This window comes from Opisthocomus hoazin, chromosome 1 (genome assembly GCF_030867145.1).
Source record: "Opisthocomus hoazin isolate bOpiHoa1 chromosome 1, bOpiHoa1.hap1, whole genome shotgun sequence".
Classification (NCBI taxonomy): domain Eukaryota; kingdom Metazoa; phylum Chordata; class Aves; order Opisthocomiformes; family Opisthocomidae; genus Opisthocomus; species Opisthocomus hoazin.
The window spans coordinates 23,080,357-23,102,610 of record NC_134414.1 but is presented as its reverse complement, the minus strand read 5'-3'; the positions used below and the strand labels follow the sequence as shown (position 1 = coordinate 23,102,610).

The 22,254-nt window shown below is 38.6% G+C and overlaps 1 protein-coding gene across 8 annotated transcripts in view; it reads right to left on the bottom strand.

The window, feature by feature from the left end:
• Nucleotides 1-996: 996 nt before the first annotated feature.
• The window catches only part of ZMYM2 (zinc finger MYM-type containing 2), a 99,041-nt gene continuing 77,783 nt past the window's right edge, over nucleotides 997-22,254 (bottom strand). For 7 of the 8 annotated variants that reach the window (XM_075418870.1, XM_075418879.1, XM_075418863.1 and 4 more), the window contains 13 exons: nucleotides 21,243-21,408; nucleotides 20,269-20,303; nucleotides 18,374-18,503; nucleotides 18,089-18,204; nucleotides 17,154-17,325; nucleotides 15,355-15,462; nucleotides 13,092-13,186; nucleotides 11,734-11,902; nucleotides 10,642-10,793; nucleotides 6,219-6,333; nucleotides 4,500-4,751; nucleotides 3,997-4,117; nucleotides 997-1,841 (listed from right to left, as the gene is read on the bottom strand). In XM_075418870.1, the coding sequence (XP_075274985.1) occupies nucleotides 1,649-1,841; nucleotides 3,997-4,117; nucleotides 4,500-4,751; nucleotides 6,219-6,333; nucleotides 10,642-10,793; nucleotides 11,734-11,902; nucleotides 13,092-13,186; nucleotides 15,355-15,462; nucleotides 17,154-17,325; nucleotides 18,089-18,204; nucleotides 18,374-18,503; nucleotides 20,269-20,303; nucleotides 21,243-21,408 (1,824 nt within the window). In that variant the 3' untranslated portion in view covers nucleotides 997-1,648. The remainder of the gene's footprint in view (nucleotides 1,842-3,996; nucleotides 4,118-4,499; nucleotides 4,752-6,218; nucleotides 6,334-10,641; nucleotides 10,794-11,733; nucleotides 11,903-13,091; nucleotides 13,187-15,354; nucleotides 15,463-17,153; nucleotides 17,326-18,088; nucleotides 18,205-18,373; nucleotides 18,504-20,268; nucleotides 20,304-21,242; nucleotides 21,409-22,254) is intronic. The other variant, XM_075418839.1, reaches the window with a different exon arrangement.

Genomic DNA, 22,254 nt, shown 5'->3' with positions numbered 1-22,254 from the left:
GAAAGGTAGAGTCACCAGAAAAAAAATGAAAAATTAAACATGTACATCTCCATCTACTTTTGAAACAGTGGTATATCTAAAGTAAATACATACTTATGGACACACAAGAATAGGAGAAATTTAAATAAATTTGCTTAACAAAGCAACTGAAGCTTTATTTCTCTATATAGAAAGATGCATCCCTGTGTGCATCCTTTTAAGCTAAGGAAAATGAAAAAGCCATGCAGCCCTTGCAAGAAATAAATCCTCAGGTGGTAATATATACACAGAGAAAGTTTCTTCTTTAGTAGATGATTCCTCTCAACAGATGCTTAATGCCATTTAGGAGAGTGAAACTTATGACTACTTTATAGTAGAATATTCTACTGCATTTTTTTTCAGTACAGTAGCAAAACCATTGCATGAACCACCATATTGCTTGTCTCAGTTAAACAAGAGCAAGTAACAAAACTTCAGCAGCTAAATGTATATCTGGAAATCAGACTCCTAATGCAAAGTAAGCACAATGAAAGGAAACAGAACAAATGAAAGGGCTTTTCTTAAAAAAAAAAAATTTCAACTTTCTGCAACTTCACGTCTCATATGGCTTTTGAACGGAGGCATTAGTTAAAAGAATTTTCCCACTCACAGTCAAGTATTGACTGTATTTTCAGCCACACAAGGACAAAGAGGAGTTAGAAGTTTAGCATACCATATTACTTTACGTAATACAGCATAAAATCCCTTTTTCTAAGGCTACAAAGGACAGATTTACAGTGGTATGAGGTACCAGCATTAATGGTCGGAAAAGTAAAGATGGAAAAGAATTATATAGCATTGTCATCAGACATTTCTTCTTTTTCTTTTTTTCATTTTCTTTTTTTGAGGGGTTTTTAGGTTTGGTTTTCTTTTTTACAAAATACATGTCTTGATGACCACATGCTTTAAGTTTATAGTAATTTATTTTTTCATATATATATATTTTATTTGGAGGGGCAATTGAGAGAGAGTCACAAATAAGGAAAGGACACTAAGGTTTTAATAAGGGCAACAAAAAAAAAGTTTTCACCAGAATAGATTCACATTACAGTACACCAATATTGACAGCATTCTCTTTTGTCTATTTTTGGTACATAAGATGGAATCTCTCTACATAACCTTGTAAGGCTTCAGTAACTAGAAGTAAAAAACCTATTAGTTTACAATTTATTTAAAAATTCTGAAAGACACAGCAAGTTCTAAACTTTTGTAGTGCTACCCATACACAACCATCCGGTTTAAGAACCATTAAAAGAGCCTCCTTTCAAGGGAGCTTCCAACAGCAGAGTTGTGCAATATGGATGTCTCCTACTACAAGGGAAAAAAAAAAATTACACATGGCACATTCTCATTCATATTTTGCAATGTAAAAAGTTACAAACATACCTAATCAAATAAATAATAAAAAAAGAATCTGAAATGTGTTTGTTATGAGTCCTAGAACCACTACGCAGAATAATGGAAACTTTCACTCACAGACTATTTACATGGTAATACCCAGGTGAGGGTACACACTGCTACAAAACTCGTAAAACAAAGGGTAAACTTGAAATGTTTTCCATAGTAAAGGTCTAGCAGCATGACTATATCTAATGCTGTTTGTTTTCTTGACGGTTTTTGGAAGTTTGTTTTAATCTATGTCTTCATCCAGTTCGTAATTGTCTTTATCATAAATATCTTTTACTAAAAGAACCCGTACGAGCATATTTTCCAAAGTGTTGCGGTCCAGTGAAGTGGCAGTGTACCAGATCGGACTCTCCGGCGAGACAGAGCACTCTGGTTGCAGATAGAACATGTCCGTCCTCTGATTCAGATTCTGTGGGCTACAAGGGGGGGAAACACAGGGGGTCAGAAAAACAGCCTCACAGGACACAACAGTACATTAGCAGTTCCAACAACCTGCACAAATGAAAGTCTTAACGGTACCGAGGCAAGCTACAAAAAAAAGATTAATGTGGAGAAATGTGGTCTTGTTCACAGAAGGAGCCGTGCCGGGTCTGGCCCAAGCCCAGTCAGTCCCGCCAGAAGCAGATTCCTGGGACTCAGCAAGCATACAGGAGAGACCACAGGCTCTTCTATTTTGCAGATCCAGGACTTGCTAAACTTTCTATTTAGGAACACCCGATTGACAGATTTGCAAAGAGGGACAACACTGACATCAGCAATTGCTTAAACTGTTGCCTGATGATGTGTCTGAATGTAGAGCCTGGGATTCCCTTGAAAACTAAGGACAGAAGTTCCGAGAGATGCACAGAAATACAACAAGCAGCTAAAATCCCTCCTCCTCCTCTTTTACTTAAAGAGTTAGTTGGTCATTGTAAGTCTTAAAATCCCTTAATTCCTGACTTATCAGCCACTGGCTGATAAGATTTCAGGTGTTGCTCTTCCTTTGCTGGACTGAATGTTGGCTTGTTCTGCTCTCACATAGATCAGATGAAGAGTCAGATAAAAAGCATAATATTCTAATAATTTAAATATTTTAACCTTCTTCCTACTTTTTTGACAAGCCAGCATTTTTACAGGAACAAGCAACAATACAGTGTTCATAGCTGTGAATGAGACGATCCTGAAATTTCAGCTGCAAGTATATTTCAGTATTGCCAAGTATATTTCAAACAGCTAGCATCACCTTAAATTTTACAATAGTTTTACAATATTACCTTAAATTACAACATTAAAAGCTATTCTACAATTTAAAGTGTTAAATATTTTATTAAAATTATTTCAGCAAAGACACAAGGTATATGTTATTAGAAGTGGAACCAGAAGAAGCGGTCTTCTGCTCCAGTCAGCAACGGTGACCAATATCTGTAAAACAGCAGGACTTGAAACCACACCATAAATGATGCTCCAAATGGGTTAAGTGCATTCTTTTCCCCAAAGATAAGATGTTTCTAAAGAAGAAGAAATTACTTGTTGTCTCCCTCCCACTGGCCGTGTAACTCAGTTCAAAAATCCAGCTTCAACTTTTTAACCATATACCTTCTGCAAACCATGACAACAGATAATGTGAAGGCAAAAAAACCCACCCCCGCAACAATCAGAATTAGCCAAGTTTATGAAAAACAGGTGCTGGCATTAACAGACCACAAGTTCCTCTTTACTTGTTTCTCTCTATACATCACACACCTGCACTTCTGCCTACATTGCGCTTAAGCTCCTTCTTCACCTTTAGGAGTAAGATGCTGTTTTCTAACACGTTCGGTCTCATACTGCATTTGATTTACTGTGTTGTGCATACAATGTGATTTTATTTCTTTGGTATCACTTGCCTATATTTCACTTAGAGTTGCATAAAATCCACATTAAGATCAGTTGCTCAAACAGCTGTTCCAATTAAAGAAAAGTATTTCCCACAAAATCCTGTTTTCAAACACTTCCAAAATACTTAGTTGTTAAATTAACATTTCTTTAAGAGTTGCCTAAGCTTTTCTGTTTAATGTATGAATTTCTGTGCAGACTGGAGGGAAACAAGCTGTTTCTAAATGCTGAGTTACTGTCAGTATTATTTTTTCTACTACAAAACATTTTAAGCATTCTTTCAAAGTAGGTATCTCAAAAGTGTCTACATTTCAGACTCCTGATGACTTAACATGAAGCAAATCCATCGTCTCAATCCAATTCCTACTGAAGAGACAATGACGTCATAACGAAGCCCTCAGTAGCAAAACCTACACATCTCTTGCTGGTAATTCTCTGCAGAGATGCTTGGTGTTTCCAGGTAAGAAAATTGAATCATACCATTGTTCCCAGATGGAGTCCTTGATAATTAACATCAAAGTACTCTGCTGCTCCCACACTTTCTGCACATCTTGTCCAGATATAGAACTGGAGATTTCAATGCTTTCATTTAGATATTTTTCAGAAGGTCTCAATCCATTCCCTTTGCTTGAGTGTATTTCATATTGCAACAAAACATCTCCCTTTTGTACCTCGTCTACTCTAGACCACTTCTGTATCGCCCTGCCTCATACTTACCTTTTAGACATATAGCACTCAAACATTTTCACAGGGCATCTAGCTGGATCAGACGTGTTTTCAATCTGTTCAAATACTGGTTCATCATCTTCATGTTTCCTTTTTCCAGTAGTAATTTTATCTTTAAGAAGAAAATCAACAACATCTAAGCCATAATTTGAAGTTATTTTACATTTTTCAGTAAACACCCCAGAGCGGACAGCCCACCGAGTACTGCAATGCAGTCACCACAGCTATGCATATCTGCAAACTGGAAATGCAACACACAGCCACAACAAAGTCACAGCATTTAGCATGGAGACCAGCGGGCTCAAAGGGATCGTTTAACGCAGAGACTCTGTAGTCTCCACAGACCACACACTCCGATTAAAGATCCAGGAGCCGAGAACTGCTAAACTTTACATAAAGGCAGACCTCTGGCTCCTGGCAAGGCACCCAGATGTCCCTCAGAGGAGCGCAGTGCGGAGGCTCCCGCAATACTTATTTTGGAACTGCCACAGTACCTTCACTATCAGCTCTGCAGAGGGAAGACACTTGATATCGAAGACAAGCTTTACTTTCCATTGTTAGAGGATTTTTTTTCCACTGTCTAAAAACAGTGCCAAAAGAAAGTCTTAAGTGCTGCTCCACTGTTTTCAGGCCAAAATATTTAGTGTTAAAGTAGAATAGCGTATTCAGAAGAGCAACTGGTGAATGTGATCCTAGCTGTTTAATCCTCCAAAGGTAATCTTCTTCAACCCGAGAGAATATTGATCCTTCAAAAAAAGAATATTAAATACAATTGATTAGCTCCTAAACTGTCCAGGAGTAAAAGAATTAAGTTTCTGTTTGCCATATAATTTAACAAAATGCTCACGACAGAACTCTCTAATAAGCATATTTAATTATACGGCCATGTCCCCCAGACCACCTCTTAAAGACACAGACACACACTGTTTCAGGAGGAGACAGTCAATGGGAAATGTCAGTATAGGCAATTTCAACCAGAACACATTCCTGGTTAGTTACTTCAGCAGCATTGCTTATATGTGGCTCCCCCATGTTATTACATGAGGATAAGGAGGAAATTCTTCCCTCTGAGGGTGACGGGGCCGTGGCCCAGGCTGCCCAGGGAGGTTGTGGAGTCTCCTTTTCTGGAGATATTTGGGACCCGCCTGGACATGGTCCTGTGCGGCCTGCTCTGGGTGACCCTGCTTCGGCACAGGGTTGGACTGGGTGACCCACAGAGGTCCCTTCCAGCCCCGACCATTCTGTGATTCTGTGATAAGCCCCAATGTGCACAGGGCTAATCTTTATCTCTTCATAAAAAGCATATTTTTGAGTTCATTTCATTCTGCTCAGGCAAGGCGTCTAAATAGCTACACGTTCTTGTAGAGGTTGTGGATTCTCCTTCTCTGGAGATATTCAAGACCCGCCTGGACAAGGTCCTGTGCAGCCTACTGTAGGTGACCCTGCTTCGGCAGGAGGGTTGGACTAGATGTCCCGCAGAGGTCCCTTCCAACCCCTACCATTCTGTGATTCTTCTTTCTTATTACTAATGGGTACCTCACTTGGAAAGCACTCCTCCTAGGCCATATCACGGCATAGGGACGGCTGAATACAGAGGCCTGCCAAAACTATATAGAGAAAAGACGGTATCAAGAAGAGAGAGGAAAGGCGCTGGTAAGGATGAGCTCTCGCTCAGGAGAAGACTGCGAGAGAGACGGAAAAACAGCGGATTCTGCAGTTCAGCACCAACATCGGTCTGCTGGGAAAATTCCTGTTTTCTCCATGGTCCTCCTGAGTAGAAGGCCCATAGCAGAGCGTCCTCTCAATCCAGCTGAGAAAGACTAAAATACACAGCTTGCTAGCCCTACCCACACACAGCCCAGCGCCTGCACGCCTGCTTCCCGCATCTGAGAAAAATATGGGCAAAAAATCAATTCAGCTCAGGTAAAAAGAACAGGCCGAAGAGCGGCTGCTTATTCTTTCTCTCCTGCAGATGGATAGTCAATTCAAGATTAACAGGCAATAGCAAAATCAACTCTTGCAGTAAGGATTACCAAGAAATACGAAAATAAGAACAGGTACAGTTTTAACTGAACTCTTAGATAAGGATCTTTGTAATTTTGAATCAATTACAATTACTATTGCAATGCATAAAATGTTTGTATATATCTACACACTTAAGAATACAGAACTATTAAGAGACGAAAACCATACATAACAAAAAACAAAATTACCATCTGGAAGTATGCTTGGTTGCCAGCTTCTAAGGATTTTATTTAATTCCTGTTCAAACGTATGGTAGATTGGATCAATAAATATGTTGTCTTTTCGATTGCTTCCATATAAATACTACAGAGAAGAGAGAGATGGACAGTATTTACAATTCCAGATTAGAATAAATTCTGTGCGATACAGGGTTCTTTTTCAGCACAACGTTTGCACTTTTGTAACAAAAGCAGCATCTAAAAATAAAGCAATGACACTTTTCTGATGTTTAGTTGTTAAAAGTTACCTCCAATACAATCTCTGTTGCAAATTTCTAACTGGATAGGAATCATAAATTAATTGCAACTCTGATTTTTTCTCTAAAATGTTCTCGTGTGCAACATTGTATCAGTGAATGAGGAGTCCTTTAAAAACAAACAAAAATTTATCTTTTCCTCCACCTAGGTCTTCAGAGAAAATAAAACCTTTAGCAAGAATCTGCTGTTTTAAATGTGAACTCCGGGCACTGACAAAAGCAGCTTCAACACAGAAGTTCGAGCAAAGAAAACCCCTGTATATTTGTGGCAATGATATGCACCACTGAAAGAAAAATGATGGTGCAAGGTGCCTGTCGATTCTGCAGTCCAGGTATCTCAGCCCTCTTGACCTTACAGACAGAAACTCTTTTGAACCTTTACCAAGAATTCATGCATGAGGACTATAACAGTATTCTGACATTATCCTCTCTGGAGCTGTTTCTAAGAAACAGAGGATTGTCTTCTTAAAATTTCCACTTGCTATCTTTGTGTGAACAAGCCTGTTGTTAGTGAATACAATAAAAGTGACAGACACAAAAAATGTACTCCTGGAAATGGCATCTATTTCTGTACACATACTTGAAATAACATTAAACACAGTACTCATTTATACTATGTGGTTCAGCATATCTTGACTTCCTTACCTTTGCACTTAGTTTTATAATAAGGAAAAATGAAGGATTACACTTCCTAGAAGTCTCCAACACATCATCTTCATTTATGATTCTATGATTTATATAACTATTTTTACGATACATTGAACTTCTAAGCACAATATTCCCCAAAATGTGCTTGTTTCTACATATATCAGTTTTCATTTTACACATCAATTCTAAACCAGACAATACAGCTTACTTAAGCTTCATGGGGTTTGCACCCTCTGTTCCCTGACACATTCTCCTCCACAAATTTTCTTTTTCTCTCGTTTGCTTTAAACACTCACACTGCGTGCTGGCCATGAAACTGAAATTGGACTGAAAACTGCTTCAAAACTAATTCGCACACAAGCTTGTGAGAACTCGGCTAAAAAGATACCTGTTTCCTGGTTCAGAGCAAGTGCTTGGCTAAACCCTGACGTCCCCAGCAGAAACCTGTGAAGGCCCCTGACCATGAGCACCGCAGAGTCCCCAGAAGAATGATGCGGTGTTGCCGTCTCCCCTGCCACACAACACCCACCGCGCATCTGCAAACCTTCACTCCCACATCGCAACACTGTGCTCTGCTGCTCTACAAACTCTGGCCGGGGCAGGATTAGCACAAGCAGTTCCCACCTGAGATGAACTCTACCACAACCACAGTGAACAAGAAGGAACTGGACATGTCCGAATCCCACAGTGGAGAACGGGCTGAATCACTGCCCACAGCACCTTCAGACAAACATCTGCCAAGCTCTATCAGCCTGAATTTTGCCCAAACCATTCTATTATTACACATGCAAAAAACCCCAAAAACCACCCCAAACCCCCAGTCTGTACTGGGACAAACAAGAAGGCCACCATGCAGCAGGGGAGGGAGGCATGCTAACACCTTCTTCTAGGTGAACCCTGGCCATGCAAAGACCTTTACTTTAAGTGCGGTATTTTTCAGCATCAGTACTTCAGAGTTACCAAAATCATTACTGAACCATTTCTGGCTGGAAGCAGAACAATTTCAGCTGCAAATGAACCTGAACTGAGAAAATGTACCATATGACTCAGCGATCAGTTTGCTGGAACAGATTTTCCAAGTGCTTCCTTTAAGAAAAAGTTACCTTACAAAGTGAAAAAAACAACTTATGACTCGAAGACTCCTGAGCACTTCCCCTGTGCTCAAACTGTATTGTGTCCCACCATACTTAGCCCCAGTGAGTGCAGTAGTTCTGGTGGAGGGGGAAAGTGCTCTTTTTCTAACCTATGGCTTCCACCTTCTCTCTTCCTTTGAAGAGAAATTTACTCTAAATTAGCAAAATATGGCTGATCTTTGGCACAACTTTATCCTTAAATGGCATCATTGAGGGGGGACCTTATTGCTCTCTACAACTACCTGAAAGGAGGTTGTAGTGAGGCAGGTGTCGGTCTCTTCTTCCAGGTAACTAGCAATAGGATGAGAGGCAATGGCCTCAAGCTGCATCAGGGGAAGTTTAGATTAGGTATTTGGAGAAATTTCTTTACTGAAAGAGTGGTCAGACACTGGAAAGTGCAGGGAGGTGGTTGAGTCCCCATCCTTGGAGGGGTTCAAAAAATGTGTAGATGTGGCACTTCAGGATACGGTTTAGTAGGCGTGGTGGTGTTGGGCAGATGGTTGGACTTGATAATCTTAGAGGTCTTTTCCAACCTATGATTCTATGATGTAATCTCCTCTGAGTCCCTTATGAATTAAACACAGCCAATGCCTTTTATGCAGTAGCAGACAATCCCTTCTCTCTCAGGAGTACCCACACAGGAGTTGACAGATGAAAAGAAGGACTAAGGAAATACTAGAAGGCAATAGAGTTTTGCTGCACATTGTGACAACTATATTGCATTTAATGTACCACCACCATGTTTGAACTTGTTTCTTCAGAAGGGTAACACATACCCATATACATCCAATTTGCCATTAGCACACAGATGTTGCCTGCAATCCTTGACAGCTCACGTGCGTGCATGTTTCTGTCCCTCAAATGCAAACTCCTTGGAACAGGGCACATCTTCCTACCAGTCTGAACAGCAGTGGCACAACTGGGCCAATGAAATGGGGCTGTTAACATCACCTGAATTAAATACTGGACACCAAGTATAAGCAATAATGACAGTAAAATGACCACAAGTTGTTCCTCTAATGTTCCATCATTGTGTATGTGTATTAGGCTCACGATAACTGTGTTATGCCACACAAACTTTGGTTCTGATGAGCTAAAAAACCCGAAAGTTTTACACATAACTAGCTTTCAGTGGACAAAACAGACAATGTCAAATGCACAAAGAGAAAGGTGAAAAAAAGAAAAAATATTAGTTGAGTTCCATTTTATAACCATATACCTGACACTCGGTATTGTTTATCAGCTTAATATGAGTATTTTCAATTCAACAGAAAGATACAGACAGTAGATCGTGCAAGTGCAGAAGCAGAAAGCCAGCTGAATTTGAAACATGCCTTGTGGCAATATTGACTAAAATGCCAAACAATGAATGCTTGCTTCTCAAACTTCAACCATGAGGCAAAGATATCAACTAACTCCTTAATTTTGCATATTTGCAATACAAAAAAATTAGTGGAGGTACTATTTATTTTCAAAAGATTTTGATGACAAAATCTGTTATTTGATTCAAGTCCTCTGTCTTAAGCATGAAACAGTTTAAGCAAGATTGCAAACCCTGTGAGAACAGCTTGCTTGCTTGCTTTCCAGACCATATGCATTTTTTATTGCATTTTAACTTGAATGAAATTTTCTATGTTCTCAGCTTTGAACACTGCTTAAGTTGTCTATGATTTGCCTTATGTATCAAAAATTAAGACATCCTCTGCATAAAAGATAAGCTGTGGGATAGCTCTTCTAGTTGTCTAGTAGTATGCTATCACCTTCACATACGATACATCTCAGCTGACTCCTTTTATCATTGAAATACAATGCAACTACAATTTGGGGGCAGAGTGCCTGTGTAAGACAGTCCACATAGCAGTTCCCTGCACTGTACAAAAAAGCTTGACTGCCCACAGTCTGCAATATTCAGTAAATTAGACTCTTCCAAAAAGACACTTTAAACAGCTTGTTTCCACTATATGCCAAGTAACTGAATTAGTAAAACATTTACAGATCATGCATTGTTTCATTCTGGTTTTACATTAAGCCATCTTTCACAAACAAAATGAAGTACAGCATTTGGAAAAACGACGTAATTTTAGACTGCAAATTCCTTGCTTTAACCCAGCAAGAAGCTTAAAATTATTACAATATACCAGTTCACATTTTTCAGGATGGGTCTGTAAACTCATTTTCTACAGACACAGCTTTCTACGGGGTGATTTACACAGCAGCCTCTCTATGCTCCAGATCATAGCCATTATATTAAGAATAGCTCCTAGCCAATAAATCCACATTATCTCTATTCTTCCACTGAAATAGATTACACTCAAATCAGCAGCTCTGCTTGCCATCTCTACAGCCTCTACTAACCTCCTGAATCCCAAGACACAGATAATAGATGCTGTCAGGTGCATAGTTCTCTCCATTTGGCCTTCGAATTTCATTGACAAAATGTGTCAGCCCATAGTTTAACTCAGTTGAAGTATGTGATAATAGATCTTCCTTTAATTTCACAGACTTTGCTGTAAAATAGAGAAAAAATGCTACATTATACAGCAGAATTATTACATGGTAAGGGTGGGATGGGGTATTTTTGTACCGCGAAAGTGGGAAACTGGCTTGATGTCCTCTCCACTAACCAATGAATGAGTCTAAATGTACTAATTAGTTCAAATGTTAGGTCTGTACTAAAATAAACAAGGCTACCAAAGTCTAATTAACCAAATGCAGTATCACCCACTGACGAATCTACTATCATGCCCAGCTGAGAATGACACCAAAGTGGCCCAAGATGCTGAAGTGAAGACAGGGCTGTAGAGGGAGACCTTCAGGGGAAACGGTAGTTTTCACAGATCCAACAGCATAACACAACACCACCAAGATGCACGAGAGCTGAAGAACAGCAGGAGTAGCAGCAATCCCTCTTCTTCCCCACAGTGCAAATGCACACACAGAAGAGCGTTGCAGAAAGAGCAGCAAGGCTCCATGGGAGGAAAGGCCACCTCATATCAGAGCTCCACAGGCAGGTAATGCCAGCCTCAGATGAAGACCCCTTTCCATGACAAGAAGTAGGATGCCCCTCCCTTGCACTTCTGAAGAGATCCAGAAAAGGTATGAACTCCAAGGCAAGTTATAATACAAGAAAAAACAGGAATAAAAAAAAAAAAAGTGGTCACGAGAAGTCAGAAGAGCCAGGAAGGTGCTGTCCTGGCTTGCACAAGTGCATTTTGAACCAAGCAGGGAAAACTGCTTTCTTAAAAAAAAAAACAAAAAAAACAAACAAACAAACAAAAAAAAAACCCACAAAGAATTTGGCAACTCTGGCAAAATAATCCCAGTCATTGTGGGAACATTAGGGACATGTGAAAACTTCTACTAAAAATTCTAGCTGAAAATCAGACAGGCACAGCAAATCTCCCTACCCAGTAAAAATCTGGATGCCATATTTGTGAAAATACTTACTTGATTTCAGTTCCTCTAGTTCTGGAAGCTCTTCATCTAAATGCCGAGACTTTACCCAGTGCTTCCATGCATTTACGCCATACGCGTATTTGAATGGAAAACCACACTCCGAGTTTTCAGAGCTGTCGTCGTGCGACTGGTATTCCGACACCGCCTTCCTCTTCACCCCCTGCCATTGAAACACAGCGGTTAACACCGCCGACAGCAGCAGTAACACAGCACCCAGGCAGAATAAGCAAGCTGCAGGCCAAAATACAAACTGAAGGCTCAGTGTGAGAAAACACATGCTTCGTTCAGTAGGTAGTTTCTGTGTTGAACATACTTCTATGGACAGCGTTTACTTAAGCTGACAGATGTTTCCAATTCGCCTTTCAAACTGGTTCCTAACACAGAGTAATTTTTGATAATGGAGTTGCTGTATTGGTTATATCGTATTAAGCAACAAACACATGCTGCACCAATTAATTCAGTCTATTTATAGGATTTCATTGTGTTAATCACAGGAAGCTAAAGATGCTACAAATGACGTCAGAAGGTCAACCTTTAGGCTCAGCTGAACTCATCAGTGGAAAAGCCAGCATTGGTCCCAAATTAAAGCACGTCCAGCAGTGGATATGTGGGGAAATGTCCAGCAGATAATACCAACAGTTTAGACTCCAAATTTAAAACTAGAAAGACACATTCATTCTTAAAAAGTTTTGTTAGAAGTTGACTGGGTTTTTTTTATGCTGCACTATCTACTACAGTTCTTGCAACAAAACCATTTCAGCTTCGTGCCAGGCAGCAGAAACTCTATTTACTGTTAGTTTCCTTCTAAATAAAAGAATGTGGCTAATTTATTTGCAACGTTTAAACTAAGATTTTTGACTGAAAATAAAATCTGGGAAAATTAAAAATGGTTTTTTTTAAAACTATTTTATATGGGAGATGTTACAGCTCTCATTATAAGCCATGGTAATGCCAACATTCTTTCATTTTACTATCCAATTAAACCAAGAGAACTTTTTTCGAAGTCGAAGGTAGAAAAGCATTACTAAGAGTACAGTAAGTATATACACTATAGCACATCACATCAACAGTTTTACCAATCTGAAGCAAAAACGGGATCAGAATTTAGAAATCATACTCCTATTAAACGCAACAGTTAACTGCAACAGGCATAGGACTGAAGCAATTTTATTATATTCAAAATATATGAATTTACATCATAAAGATATGAGGTATGAATACACAGCACCATGTTTTAGAGCAGTATGCGAACTAAAAAAAAAAAAAAACCACACACCAAAAACCTGGCATATTTTTGCCCACTTAAAATTTTGTGCTTTCTGATTCGTCTAATAGCATGACAAAATTACCTTCTTTTTGGACCGAGGCCTTGGCTGTTCCTCATATTCTTCCCCAAAAACAGGAGGTAATAAAAACTCATTTTCTGTATCAAGCTCCTCGGTTGCTGAAAATACATTAACAGAAGCTTATTTCTAAACATCTTTTGAATAATTTTTGTTTGAAAAAACAATGAACTATATCAGTGTGCATTAATATAAAGGACCCACAAAAGCACACATATAAACATTACCAAAAGACTGGATTTGGTTAAACTGAATATAAGGAAGAAATTTCTTACAATGAGGGTGGTGAAACACTGGAACAGATTGCCCAGAGAGGTGGTAGATGCCCCATCCCTGGAAACATCCAAGGCCAGGTTGGACAGGGCTCTGAGCAACCTGATTGAGTTGAACATGTCCCTGCTCACTGCTGGGGGGTTGGACTAGATGGCCTTTAAAGGTCCCTTCCAACCCAAAGCATTGTATGATTCTATGAAATAAACCTATTCTTATTTTGAAAGTAAGGCAAAACTATCAAAAATGTTTATTTCTAAATAAACCCTAAAGGACACAATACCCAACATTTTCAAGCAGTATCTCAAGTCACTAAGGTAGCATTTCCTACTGCGGACTCAGACAATTTTTCCTGCCTAGGCGGTCTTTGTTATTAAAAATCATAGAAACATAGTTTAAGTTATGGTGACAATGAACAGCTATGAGTGGAAAAGATACAAATTAACTTACTACATGCACTTTTGTTCATGTATTTCCATCATTTCTATTCATGTATTGTATTTTATATAGCACATTGTAATTGGTTGAAAACATTAAGAATCAGAATGTAAACTCTTTGAGAGAAACTGGTTTTAGTCTATATTTATACAAGTGGTGGAGGTCTAGCTCATCATGGACATTACAGTAATTTCAGTAAACAGATACATGGCAATATGTCAAAATACTATCTATTTAACATTTCAAGGGTAGGACAAAGGACTTTCTTTCAGGCAACACAGTGGAATGAGACCACATATAAAGGGGTTTAATGTTGCAAGTTCCACCTTTATTTACTTTACTGCAGATGGTTCATCCCTCATTTAGCCATCAAACAATGCCTTAAACAAAAACTGAATGCTCTTCTGATAGTCTGATTTCACCACCTTGCTACTCAAGTCACTGTTCAAACTGGTCCAGATAAAATGGCACTCATATGCAAAGACTGAAGAACTCTGCCCCAGACTAAAAACCAGTCCTTCTCCTGCTACCACAGAGAATCTCATCTCGGAAGCACTTCAGTGTAATCAGTATCTATTATAAACTGCTGTTATTTATTATTCCACACTGATTAATTTTTTTTCCATGGGTTTTCTTTCTCATGTATCAAGCCTCACTTCTAAAGAGGATTAAAAATCTAATATGCATCTGGCTAATAAATTTCCTAAGACTAAGGTCAGACTAACCCCAAGACTTGATCTTTAAACTAGACATACAGCAAACTGAGAAACCCAGTCTGCGCATCTAGTGTGGATAGCTATGGCACAAGGCAAAACGAGACTTTCAACGTCAGATACAGAAGCTCGCCAGGGCAGGAATGAGTTATACGTCCCAGAGAAGCTATGTCAAGATAGATACTAGCTACAGCCAGGAGCTTTCATGGATCTTGGATTGATCAGGACAGTGTGTAAGGAAACAAAGACTGCTGCCTGCATGCCGCAGAGTGGTAGAAATTGTAATACGTAAAAGGTCTCAAAGTAGTGATTTTCCTGCCAATTCAGATAACACTAACTTTTTCAAACACAGGTATGGACATTAACAAGATACTCAGAGGTAACACAAGTGATGTGCAGCATATCAGCTTGCAATTTTCTAACAAACTTGAGTGAGAAATTTCCGGTTTTGTCATTTCTGCTCTAAACCACCATTTCCCATGGAACTACCTGGTGACTGAAGAATGCATTCATTACTGTTTTCCATGACACATGCCATCTAACTCTTCAAGCCTTCAAAACAGCCTTCCTAAATCTATGTCTGAAACTAAGTGATGCAGCCAAGCTTGTTTGTGAAAGGTTAGTTCTCCCCTTTTCTTTGCATTCTGTTTCAAATGCCGTATTTAGAAAGATGGAGGAACTAATTCAGAAGTCCCCAGTCTTGCGAAGACATGGCAAAGTTTTACCTAACAGTCAGTCAAGTGGATCTTGCAATCAAATAAAGCTCCTCTGAAAGGATGATGAAACAAATACAATGGTTGTCCACAATGTCTATTTCACAACATTTCTTAAAATGACAGAAAATATACCTCTCGGAAAGTCTATTTCAATATCAAGGTCTGGTTCATATGGAACATCAGGTAAGCTTGTCCGTGCCTCTGTTTCTGAGTTTAGTAGATTTGACTCCACTATCACACCTGTTAAAAAAAAAAGGGGGGGAGGAGAAGAAACAAAAAAGACATTATTTTAATCAACACATGGATTAGTCAAAACAAGACAGATTTAGAACATTAGAAGCTGAGTGGTTCTAAAACTGCTTGTTCTTCTCATCACCATCCTAGGTTTTGTTGTTCTTGGGATCTCAGATTTCCCTCTCCAATCTGATTTCCTTCAAACAGAAAAGACACCTACTAGCCCATCTGTCCTTCATTAAGACGAGTCAGCAAAGCATGTGTATAGAAAATCAAATACTGGAGAATCTGGATCATCTCAACCAGTTGCCGAACTCGAACAAGCTTGACAAACCTAACTACCTATTTTTCTACATGATTCTGCCCACAGCAGAACAGACTTTCACATCTGTGAAAGAGATCCTACAAAAGCAAACAAGGCAGGCAGGCTGAGCGAAACAAAAGCTTGACCTCTTTCCAACTTCTGGCAAAGACAGATTTCTCCAAATTCAGTTCTCTGCAAATGAGCAAGCTCTGATCCCATGTATCTACTTATGCAGCTAGCTGTACTTAGCAAAAGGGAGCAAGCAACTGCAAACGCCAGCCCTGCAGCACTACCAGAAATGTGCAGGGTTAGTCGGGGAATGGCAACAGTTTGGAAAACAGTAAGCCTCCTGGGACTGTAGCACCATTGGCCCAAGGCATAAGTTCATGTCATTTACCAACATCCTTTGAGACATCTGTTGAAAGAGCTTGAAAAAACCCCAGAATTTCACCTGAGTCATGGAAAAACCTTAAAATCTAGTTTTTGGAAGAGAAGCCAAATTCTCCTGGGAACATACAGAGCAGACTTGAGGATTTTGGCAGGCAGAGCCAGGAAAGAGGGGCAAAGAGGTATGTGCACTGTGAAAGTATCATTAAAGCATCTGCAGGACTTCTTGATCTTCAGCTGCAAAGTTATCCCAGACAGTTCTCTCCTTTTAGGTGAGCTGGTGGGGTGACAAGCCATTTCAACACCACAACCCCAACGATCTATCAGCTGACGCATTACTGTCCTCAGACAGATGATACTTGCAGGTCAGGATCAATCAAGTGTGACAGCATCACTAGGTCACCTGGTTCTGCTCCTCAGAGTTCCCCTTGTGAAACGTATGTTTCTGTTAGTTTTAACGGTTCCCGCTACCCCACAGCCAACATCAAATAACATGTTACTACAAAGAGATCAGATCCGTGTCATATCCCACCTTGTTCAGAGAAAGCTGTTTTCACACCTGTAAGACATGGCTACGGAGATCACTTTCCCTAAGCTTTTGACTTGAGTTTTTCTGGGAGGAAGAATGGATTGGTTTTGGCTTGGTTTGAGCTACGCTGAGAAGAAAACATGTGCATGCAATCCTGGATGACTGCTTGCCATCAGCCAAGCTGCCGGGACAAGCAAAGGGAATGCCGGTGTTTTTAAAGACGAAGGTCTGGTACAGAACACCAAGGTCACACAACAGACTTCTGACAGTTTTCTGTGTATCATATGTGCTAAAATGATATTTAAAAATATTTAAATAATTAAGATTCCACCTTAATTTAAAAACTCAATAATAGCATCCCTGTACTCACAGAACCTTTCACTAAAATAAAAAAACCCCAGCCCTTCTCTTGATTCATACACACCCACACATACACACCAGCACTTCAAAAAGTCAAAAACTTGGCAGAAAACTCACTGGTCACATCAGAAGCGTCAGTTTTTCCATTCTGTTCAGGTACCATCCCTGACAAGTTCAGTAGCTCAGTTTCCAGAGGATCTGAGGGTACCTTTCCCCTCAGCTCTTCTATTGCTGAAAGGATTTTCTCACTGCTATCCAGACTAGTGGGCAATAAGACTGGAACTGGCACCTATGCATGGGAGGAAGAGATACTTAAAAAGAAAAAAATATGCTGCAACAAAGCATCAGCAGCAGTCAACACAGAAACTCTACACCCTTCATCTAAAAGACAGAGTTAATACAGATTAGAACCATACCACTTCCGTATGGGCTAACAAGAAAACAAAAATCAATACAAATGATTGAGAACAGAAGGGAAAGCAGGAAAGGAAAACTGAACATGACAAAATACGGTGGGTCAAAATAAGAACAGCAGGGACTCTGGAGCTTCAAACCTGTCCGACTATAACTTCAGACTAACAGTTTAGACAAATCAGCATCCTGTTTTAGCAGTGTGCTTACGAAACACAGAATTTTAGGAATTTAGGTTTTTCTCCCCACCATTTGGATGAGATTTAGTACATAAGTGATAACAAATTTCACTTCGAGTTACTTTCTTTTGCTGGCACAAGGTTCCTTTTTTTTTTTTTTCTTTTGGCTTTTCTTCCTTCTGTTTATCACACTGCCATTCCTCCCCTACACAATCTTTCAGTTTCCCTTTACCCATTCAGCAAACTCGGAAGTATCACTCAGAATTATTCCTAAAAAGTTCAGCAGCACAAGATTTTCACACTGAAAGCACGCAGATTTCTAATGCTTTTTCAATAAACAGTGCTGCAGCATCCTGCAGTCGTTTAGATGGACCGGCATGAGAACAGTCAACAACACAAAATGGTCACACACATGCATGTGAATGGATGCCAATTTAAAAATGAAGCTGAAGTCTCACTTACGGGAACGGGAACTGTTGTAGGAACAGGAACATTTTGACTATACATGTTCATAGGCACCGGAACATAGACAGGTACAGGAATAGGCACTGGGACATACTCGTTTTTCCAATCATCTTCTATTAAAAGAAAAAAGAAAAAGGCAAACACTGCCAGGTACTTAAATATATTTTACACCTGCAGTTTAAGGAAAAAAAATCAGAACATTTGCAGTACACTCCAAGACAGTAACAGTTAATAAAAACTGTAATGAAGAAATGAGTAGTTTCAGTACAGTTCAAGAGTTACCTGTCTGACAAGATTTTGTCTGCATATGAGGTTTACAGTATGTGGCTTTCGTCATTGTCAAAGGCTTGCAAAGAACTGCCTTGTTCTTCATTTCTCTGTTAGGTGTCGGAGAAGGTGGTGGTGCTGAGCCCTACAGACAAGCAAATAAAAGAGAACATGCTGTTACACCAAACTGATTTCAGTACAAAGTTCTTGATTTAATGTATCTGTTGATAATTTTCATACATGAGATACTGAAGAGGAAGCTCACAACAACACAACAGCACCAGCTGTAATTCTTCAACTGCAAATTATTCTGTATTTCTAGCACTGAGCTGCCACGGCCAGCAATGTAACATGGTTGTATTTTGCTCAGTCAGGGCTAGCACTTTGATTAACAACTTCTGGCTCATGTTTTTTTTAATTTATTTTAGGATATTCTTAATATATTCTTTTTTACATTGTTGTTTAAATGAAAGTGTAATTTAAGCTATTTTATAACTTAAAAAATAATTGTAGCTGTAAAAAGAATTCACTAGAAGTAGCATAACAAAGTTTTGGCTCAAGATCTAACCTTCTTGAACTATGCTATAATCCAAATATAACTTTAAAAAAAAATGTATTTCTAAATACAGTATTACCGCCAAATAATTTTTTAATACCTCAGGTATGAACTTGGAGCTCCCCCTGCTGACTTTACAACAGTGACAACAAATACTTGGGAACATCACATAATGTTCAAACTGCATCCTTACAGTCAACAGGTAAAAAACCTCCTGTTCCAGACACGGTTTTTGTCCCCTGGCACCTGTTATAGAACCTGACTTACACAACAGATTGTCACTTTTATTTAGTCATGTGTAGCAAAGCCCCACATATGCTTTTAAATATGGAAAGAAAGTCAAGTCAGAAGAGCAGCAGTAGACTTTATTTAACAGGCATACACTTTCTAAAATGTATTTTAAAAAAATATAGTCTCACACACAGCTTTCATATGATCTTTAAAAATTTCTGGACTGAGTTAACTTCATTGAAGATAAAATACTATATTTTTTAACATGACAGTCTAGCTTGTCTGATGTATCTAGTTACCTAAGCAATCTTATTTTTTGTGTTTTTCATTAATGTATTTTATAGTGCCATCAAAATACTTCCACGTAAATCTAAGGTCTACCTTACAGATGCCTATTTGCATTAAAAAGTCCAGTCAATTTTTTCATGGAAAAACAGGCAGTTCTGAGATCTTCCATGTGACAAAAAAATCAAAAGGAAACTAAATACGAATCTAAACAAATCTAAACAAACTAAATACACAAAACTAACTGTAAAAATTATTACTAATAATACTTTTCACAAGCTGACAAAAACTGAAACTCAGAATGAAGGATGCTGCTCCACTGAGGATCCCATGCTCCTACAAAAGGTTACGCTTCCCTGCTCTGTCATCTGCAGCAAAGTCAATCGGACCTCGAGCACCAATTATTCTACTCCTGCCAACTATAATTTAAGATCTGAAGCTTTATTTTCAGCCTTTCAGAGCTGAGATACAAACTTAATATTGTAATCGACCAATGAAATTAGCTTCCCTTTCTACACTCAACAAACAGACCTTATCAGTCTAACCATGTAGTTTGTGGATTAACTTTTAAGTAACACTTTCATGCACTATAGATGTAAAATACATGGCTGATGATCTGGTTTCCCAGAAGACACTGAAAAGACAAAATACGAACACTTCAAGATTTAATGTCAACTACTGATGTGAAAAAGACTAAAAAACTCCATATATTTAGCTTAGTATCATTCAAAGACACGATTTTTTTGGGTTTTTTTAATAGCGTCCCTTTAAGTCACCAGGATTTCACATTTTTAATACATCTAATTATTTTATATATATGTTAAATATATGTACTTACTGTTATTTTTGTTCGGGGGGTTTGACAGCCCTGATCTAAAAATGTAAGAAAATATTTTTAGAATTTTTTTCCCCTTTTTCAGAATCAAACCAAATTTCAGTAAGCAGCTCAGACAACTATCCTCAGGGTAACATTAAATTAACAACACTGATTATTGTATCGCAGGTGAGAACTGCACGCAAGACTTCTCATTCATAGGCACCTCACCACTCTGTCACTGAATCTTACACAAGAGCGAACACTAAATCAATGCTCCATCCAGATGTGAATATAGCCTCTTTCAGAAAAGCAAATACCAAAGTGTTTCAAATATGAAAATATTTCCCATACAAAGAAGTTGTGTTGCTATAATTACATTAATTACAAAGCTGATTTATTTGAACTTTGCCTGACTTGCCATTTAAACCACATAAACATGCATTCAGCCCCCATCAGCAAATTTACACAGTACCTATTGCCAACGAGGGGGAGCAATGTATTCCTCTTATCTAGATACTTTCATTCAATTCTCATTTAGTTTCCATTTCATTTATTTCCTTTTAATTCCATTTATTTCTTTTCTTCATTCCTAGTGCATTTATCTGCTCTCTGTGACCAAGACACATATTGAAAGGGAGCGTTTCCACAGAGCAAGTAATGACAAACCAGAGCACAATAAAAGAGGAAAACGTTTTATGTCCCCATGAAGATATAACACTAAAATTACGCTTAACCTAAAAAGAAGATTTGTTCTTTTAAAAGTGATTACAAAATTGTTTGATTACCTGACAATGTTTCAGCTCTTGAAAAAGCAATCAAATGAAGAGCTAAGACAAAAAATAGCAAGCAGCTCAATGATGCCGCTGATGATAAAATAAAAAAGGGTAATGTCTAGTACGGTTTATTACAACAGACAAATAATTCATGCAGCTTTAAATTTTTCATTTAAAGGAAGTATCTTGTTTGCCACTTAGCAGCCACAAAGCAGCACATACCGTAGTGTAAGTTCTCGGGTCCCTTTTGGGTTGCCAGATTTGGTTCGTTTTGTTGACAGTAGAAACGGAGCAAACAGTGCTGATCACAAAAGTGTTTCATTTCGCCACGCCACTGCACTTTCTCTTTCAGAGCTCCTTGAGACTTACAACAGTCACATCGTACAGCCTTAATGCAAAGGAAGATTGTGACATTTTTAAACAAGCCTTCAAAAAAAAATATTTCTACATTTTAAAAGGTTATGTTCTTAAGAGTACAGCAGAATTATTACCACTACACAGTTAAGTCTCGGTCAGGTAGGCTCTGTGATAGCTACACCACCTTCTAACCTGTTTATACAGGCACGTCTGCCACCTTCTTTTCAGTTGTTTGCTGGGGGTGAACACCCAGAACAGATCGGCTTTGTTTCACTGAGTCTTCACTAAGTCTTTAAAATTTGCTCACTTCTAGACAGCCAGCAAAAAATTAATTTTATGCATCAGTTTTAACAAATTCCACTCAAGCATTCTGCAAAATAAGAGCAGAAAGTGACTGAGACTCCATCATGACTCTCTTGAACCAAGGACAAGTAGAGCTGTTTTTTTCCCCCCTGAAGTCTGGTGGTTTTTTGTTTGCTTGTTTTAAGTCACAAACAGAATCACTTCTCTAGGTATCAAATCAGAAGCCTTTAGTGTAAATAGCTTCTATATTTTCACTATTTTAGTAGTCTGACAACAATTTTAGATTTCAATTATTTAGTTCATTGAAGTTTCTCTATGATTTATAAACAACAATAGCTCTCCAATAGGTTTCCACAAAATCTAGTTAGCACGTTAACTGGAAACTCCTCGAAACTTTGTTTTTCTGTATCCCTAGCTAAATATTTAAGTAATATATATTTCACTTGCCTACATGATAATTTCATGAGGTATCACTAAGCAAGATATTGTTTTTCTCCAAAATAGATTCCACTGAATTTAACCAGCCACGCTATAAATTATTATCTGAACAGTGGTAGCCCCAGTTTCAGATCTT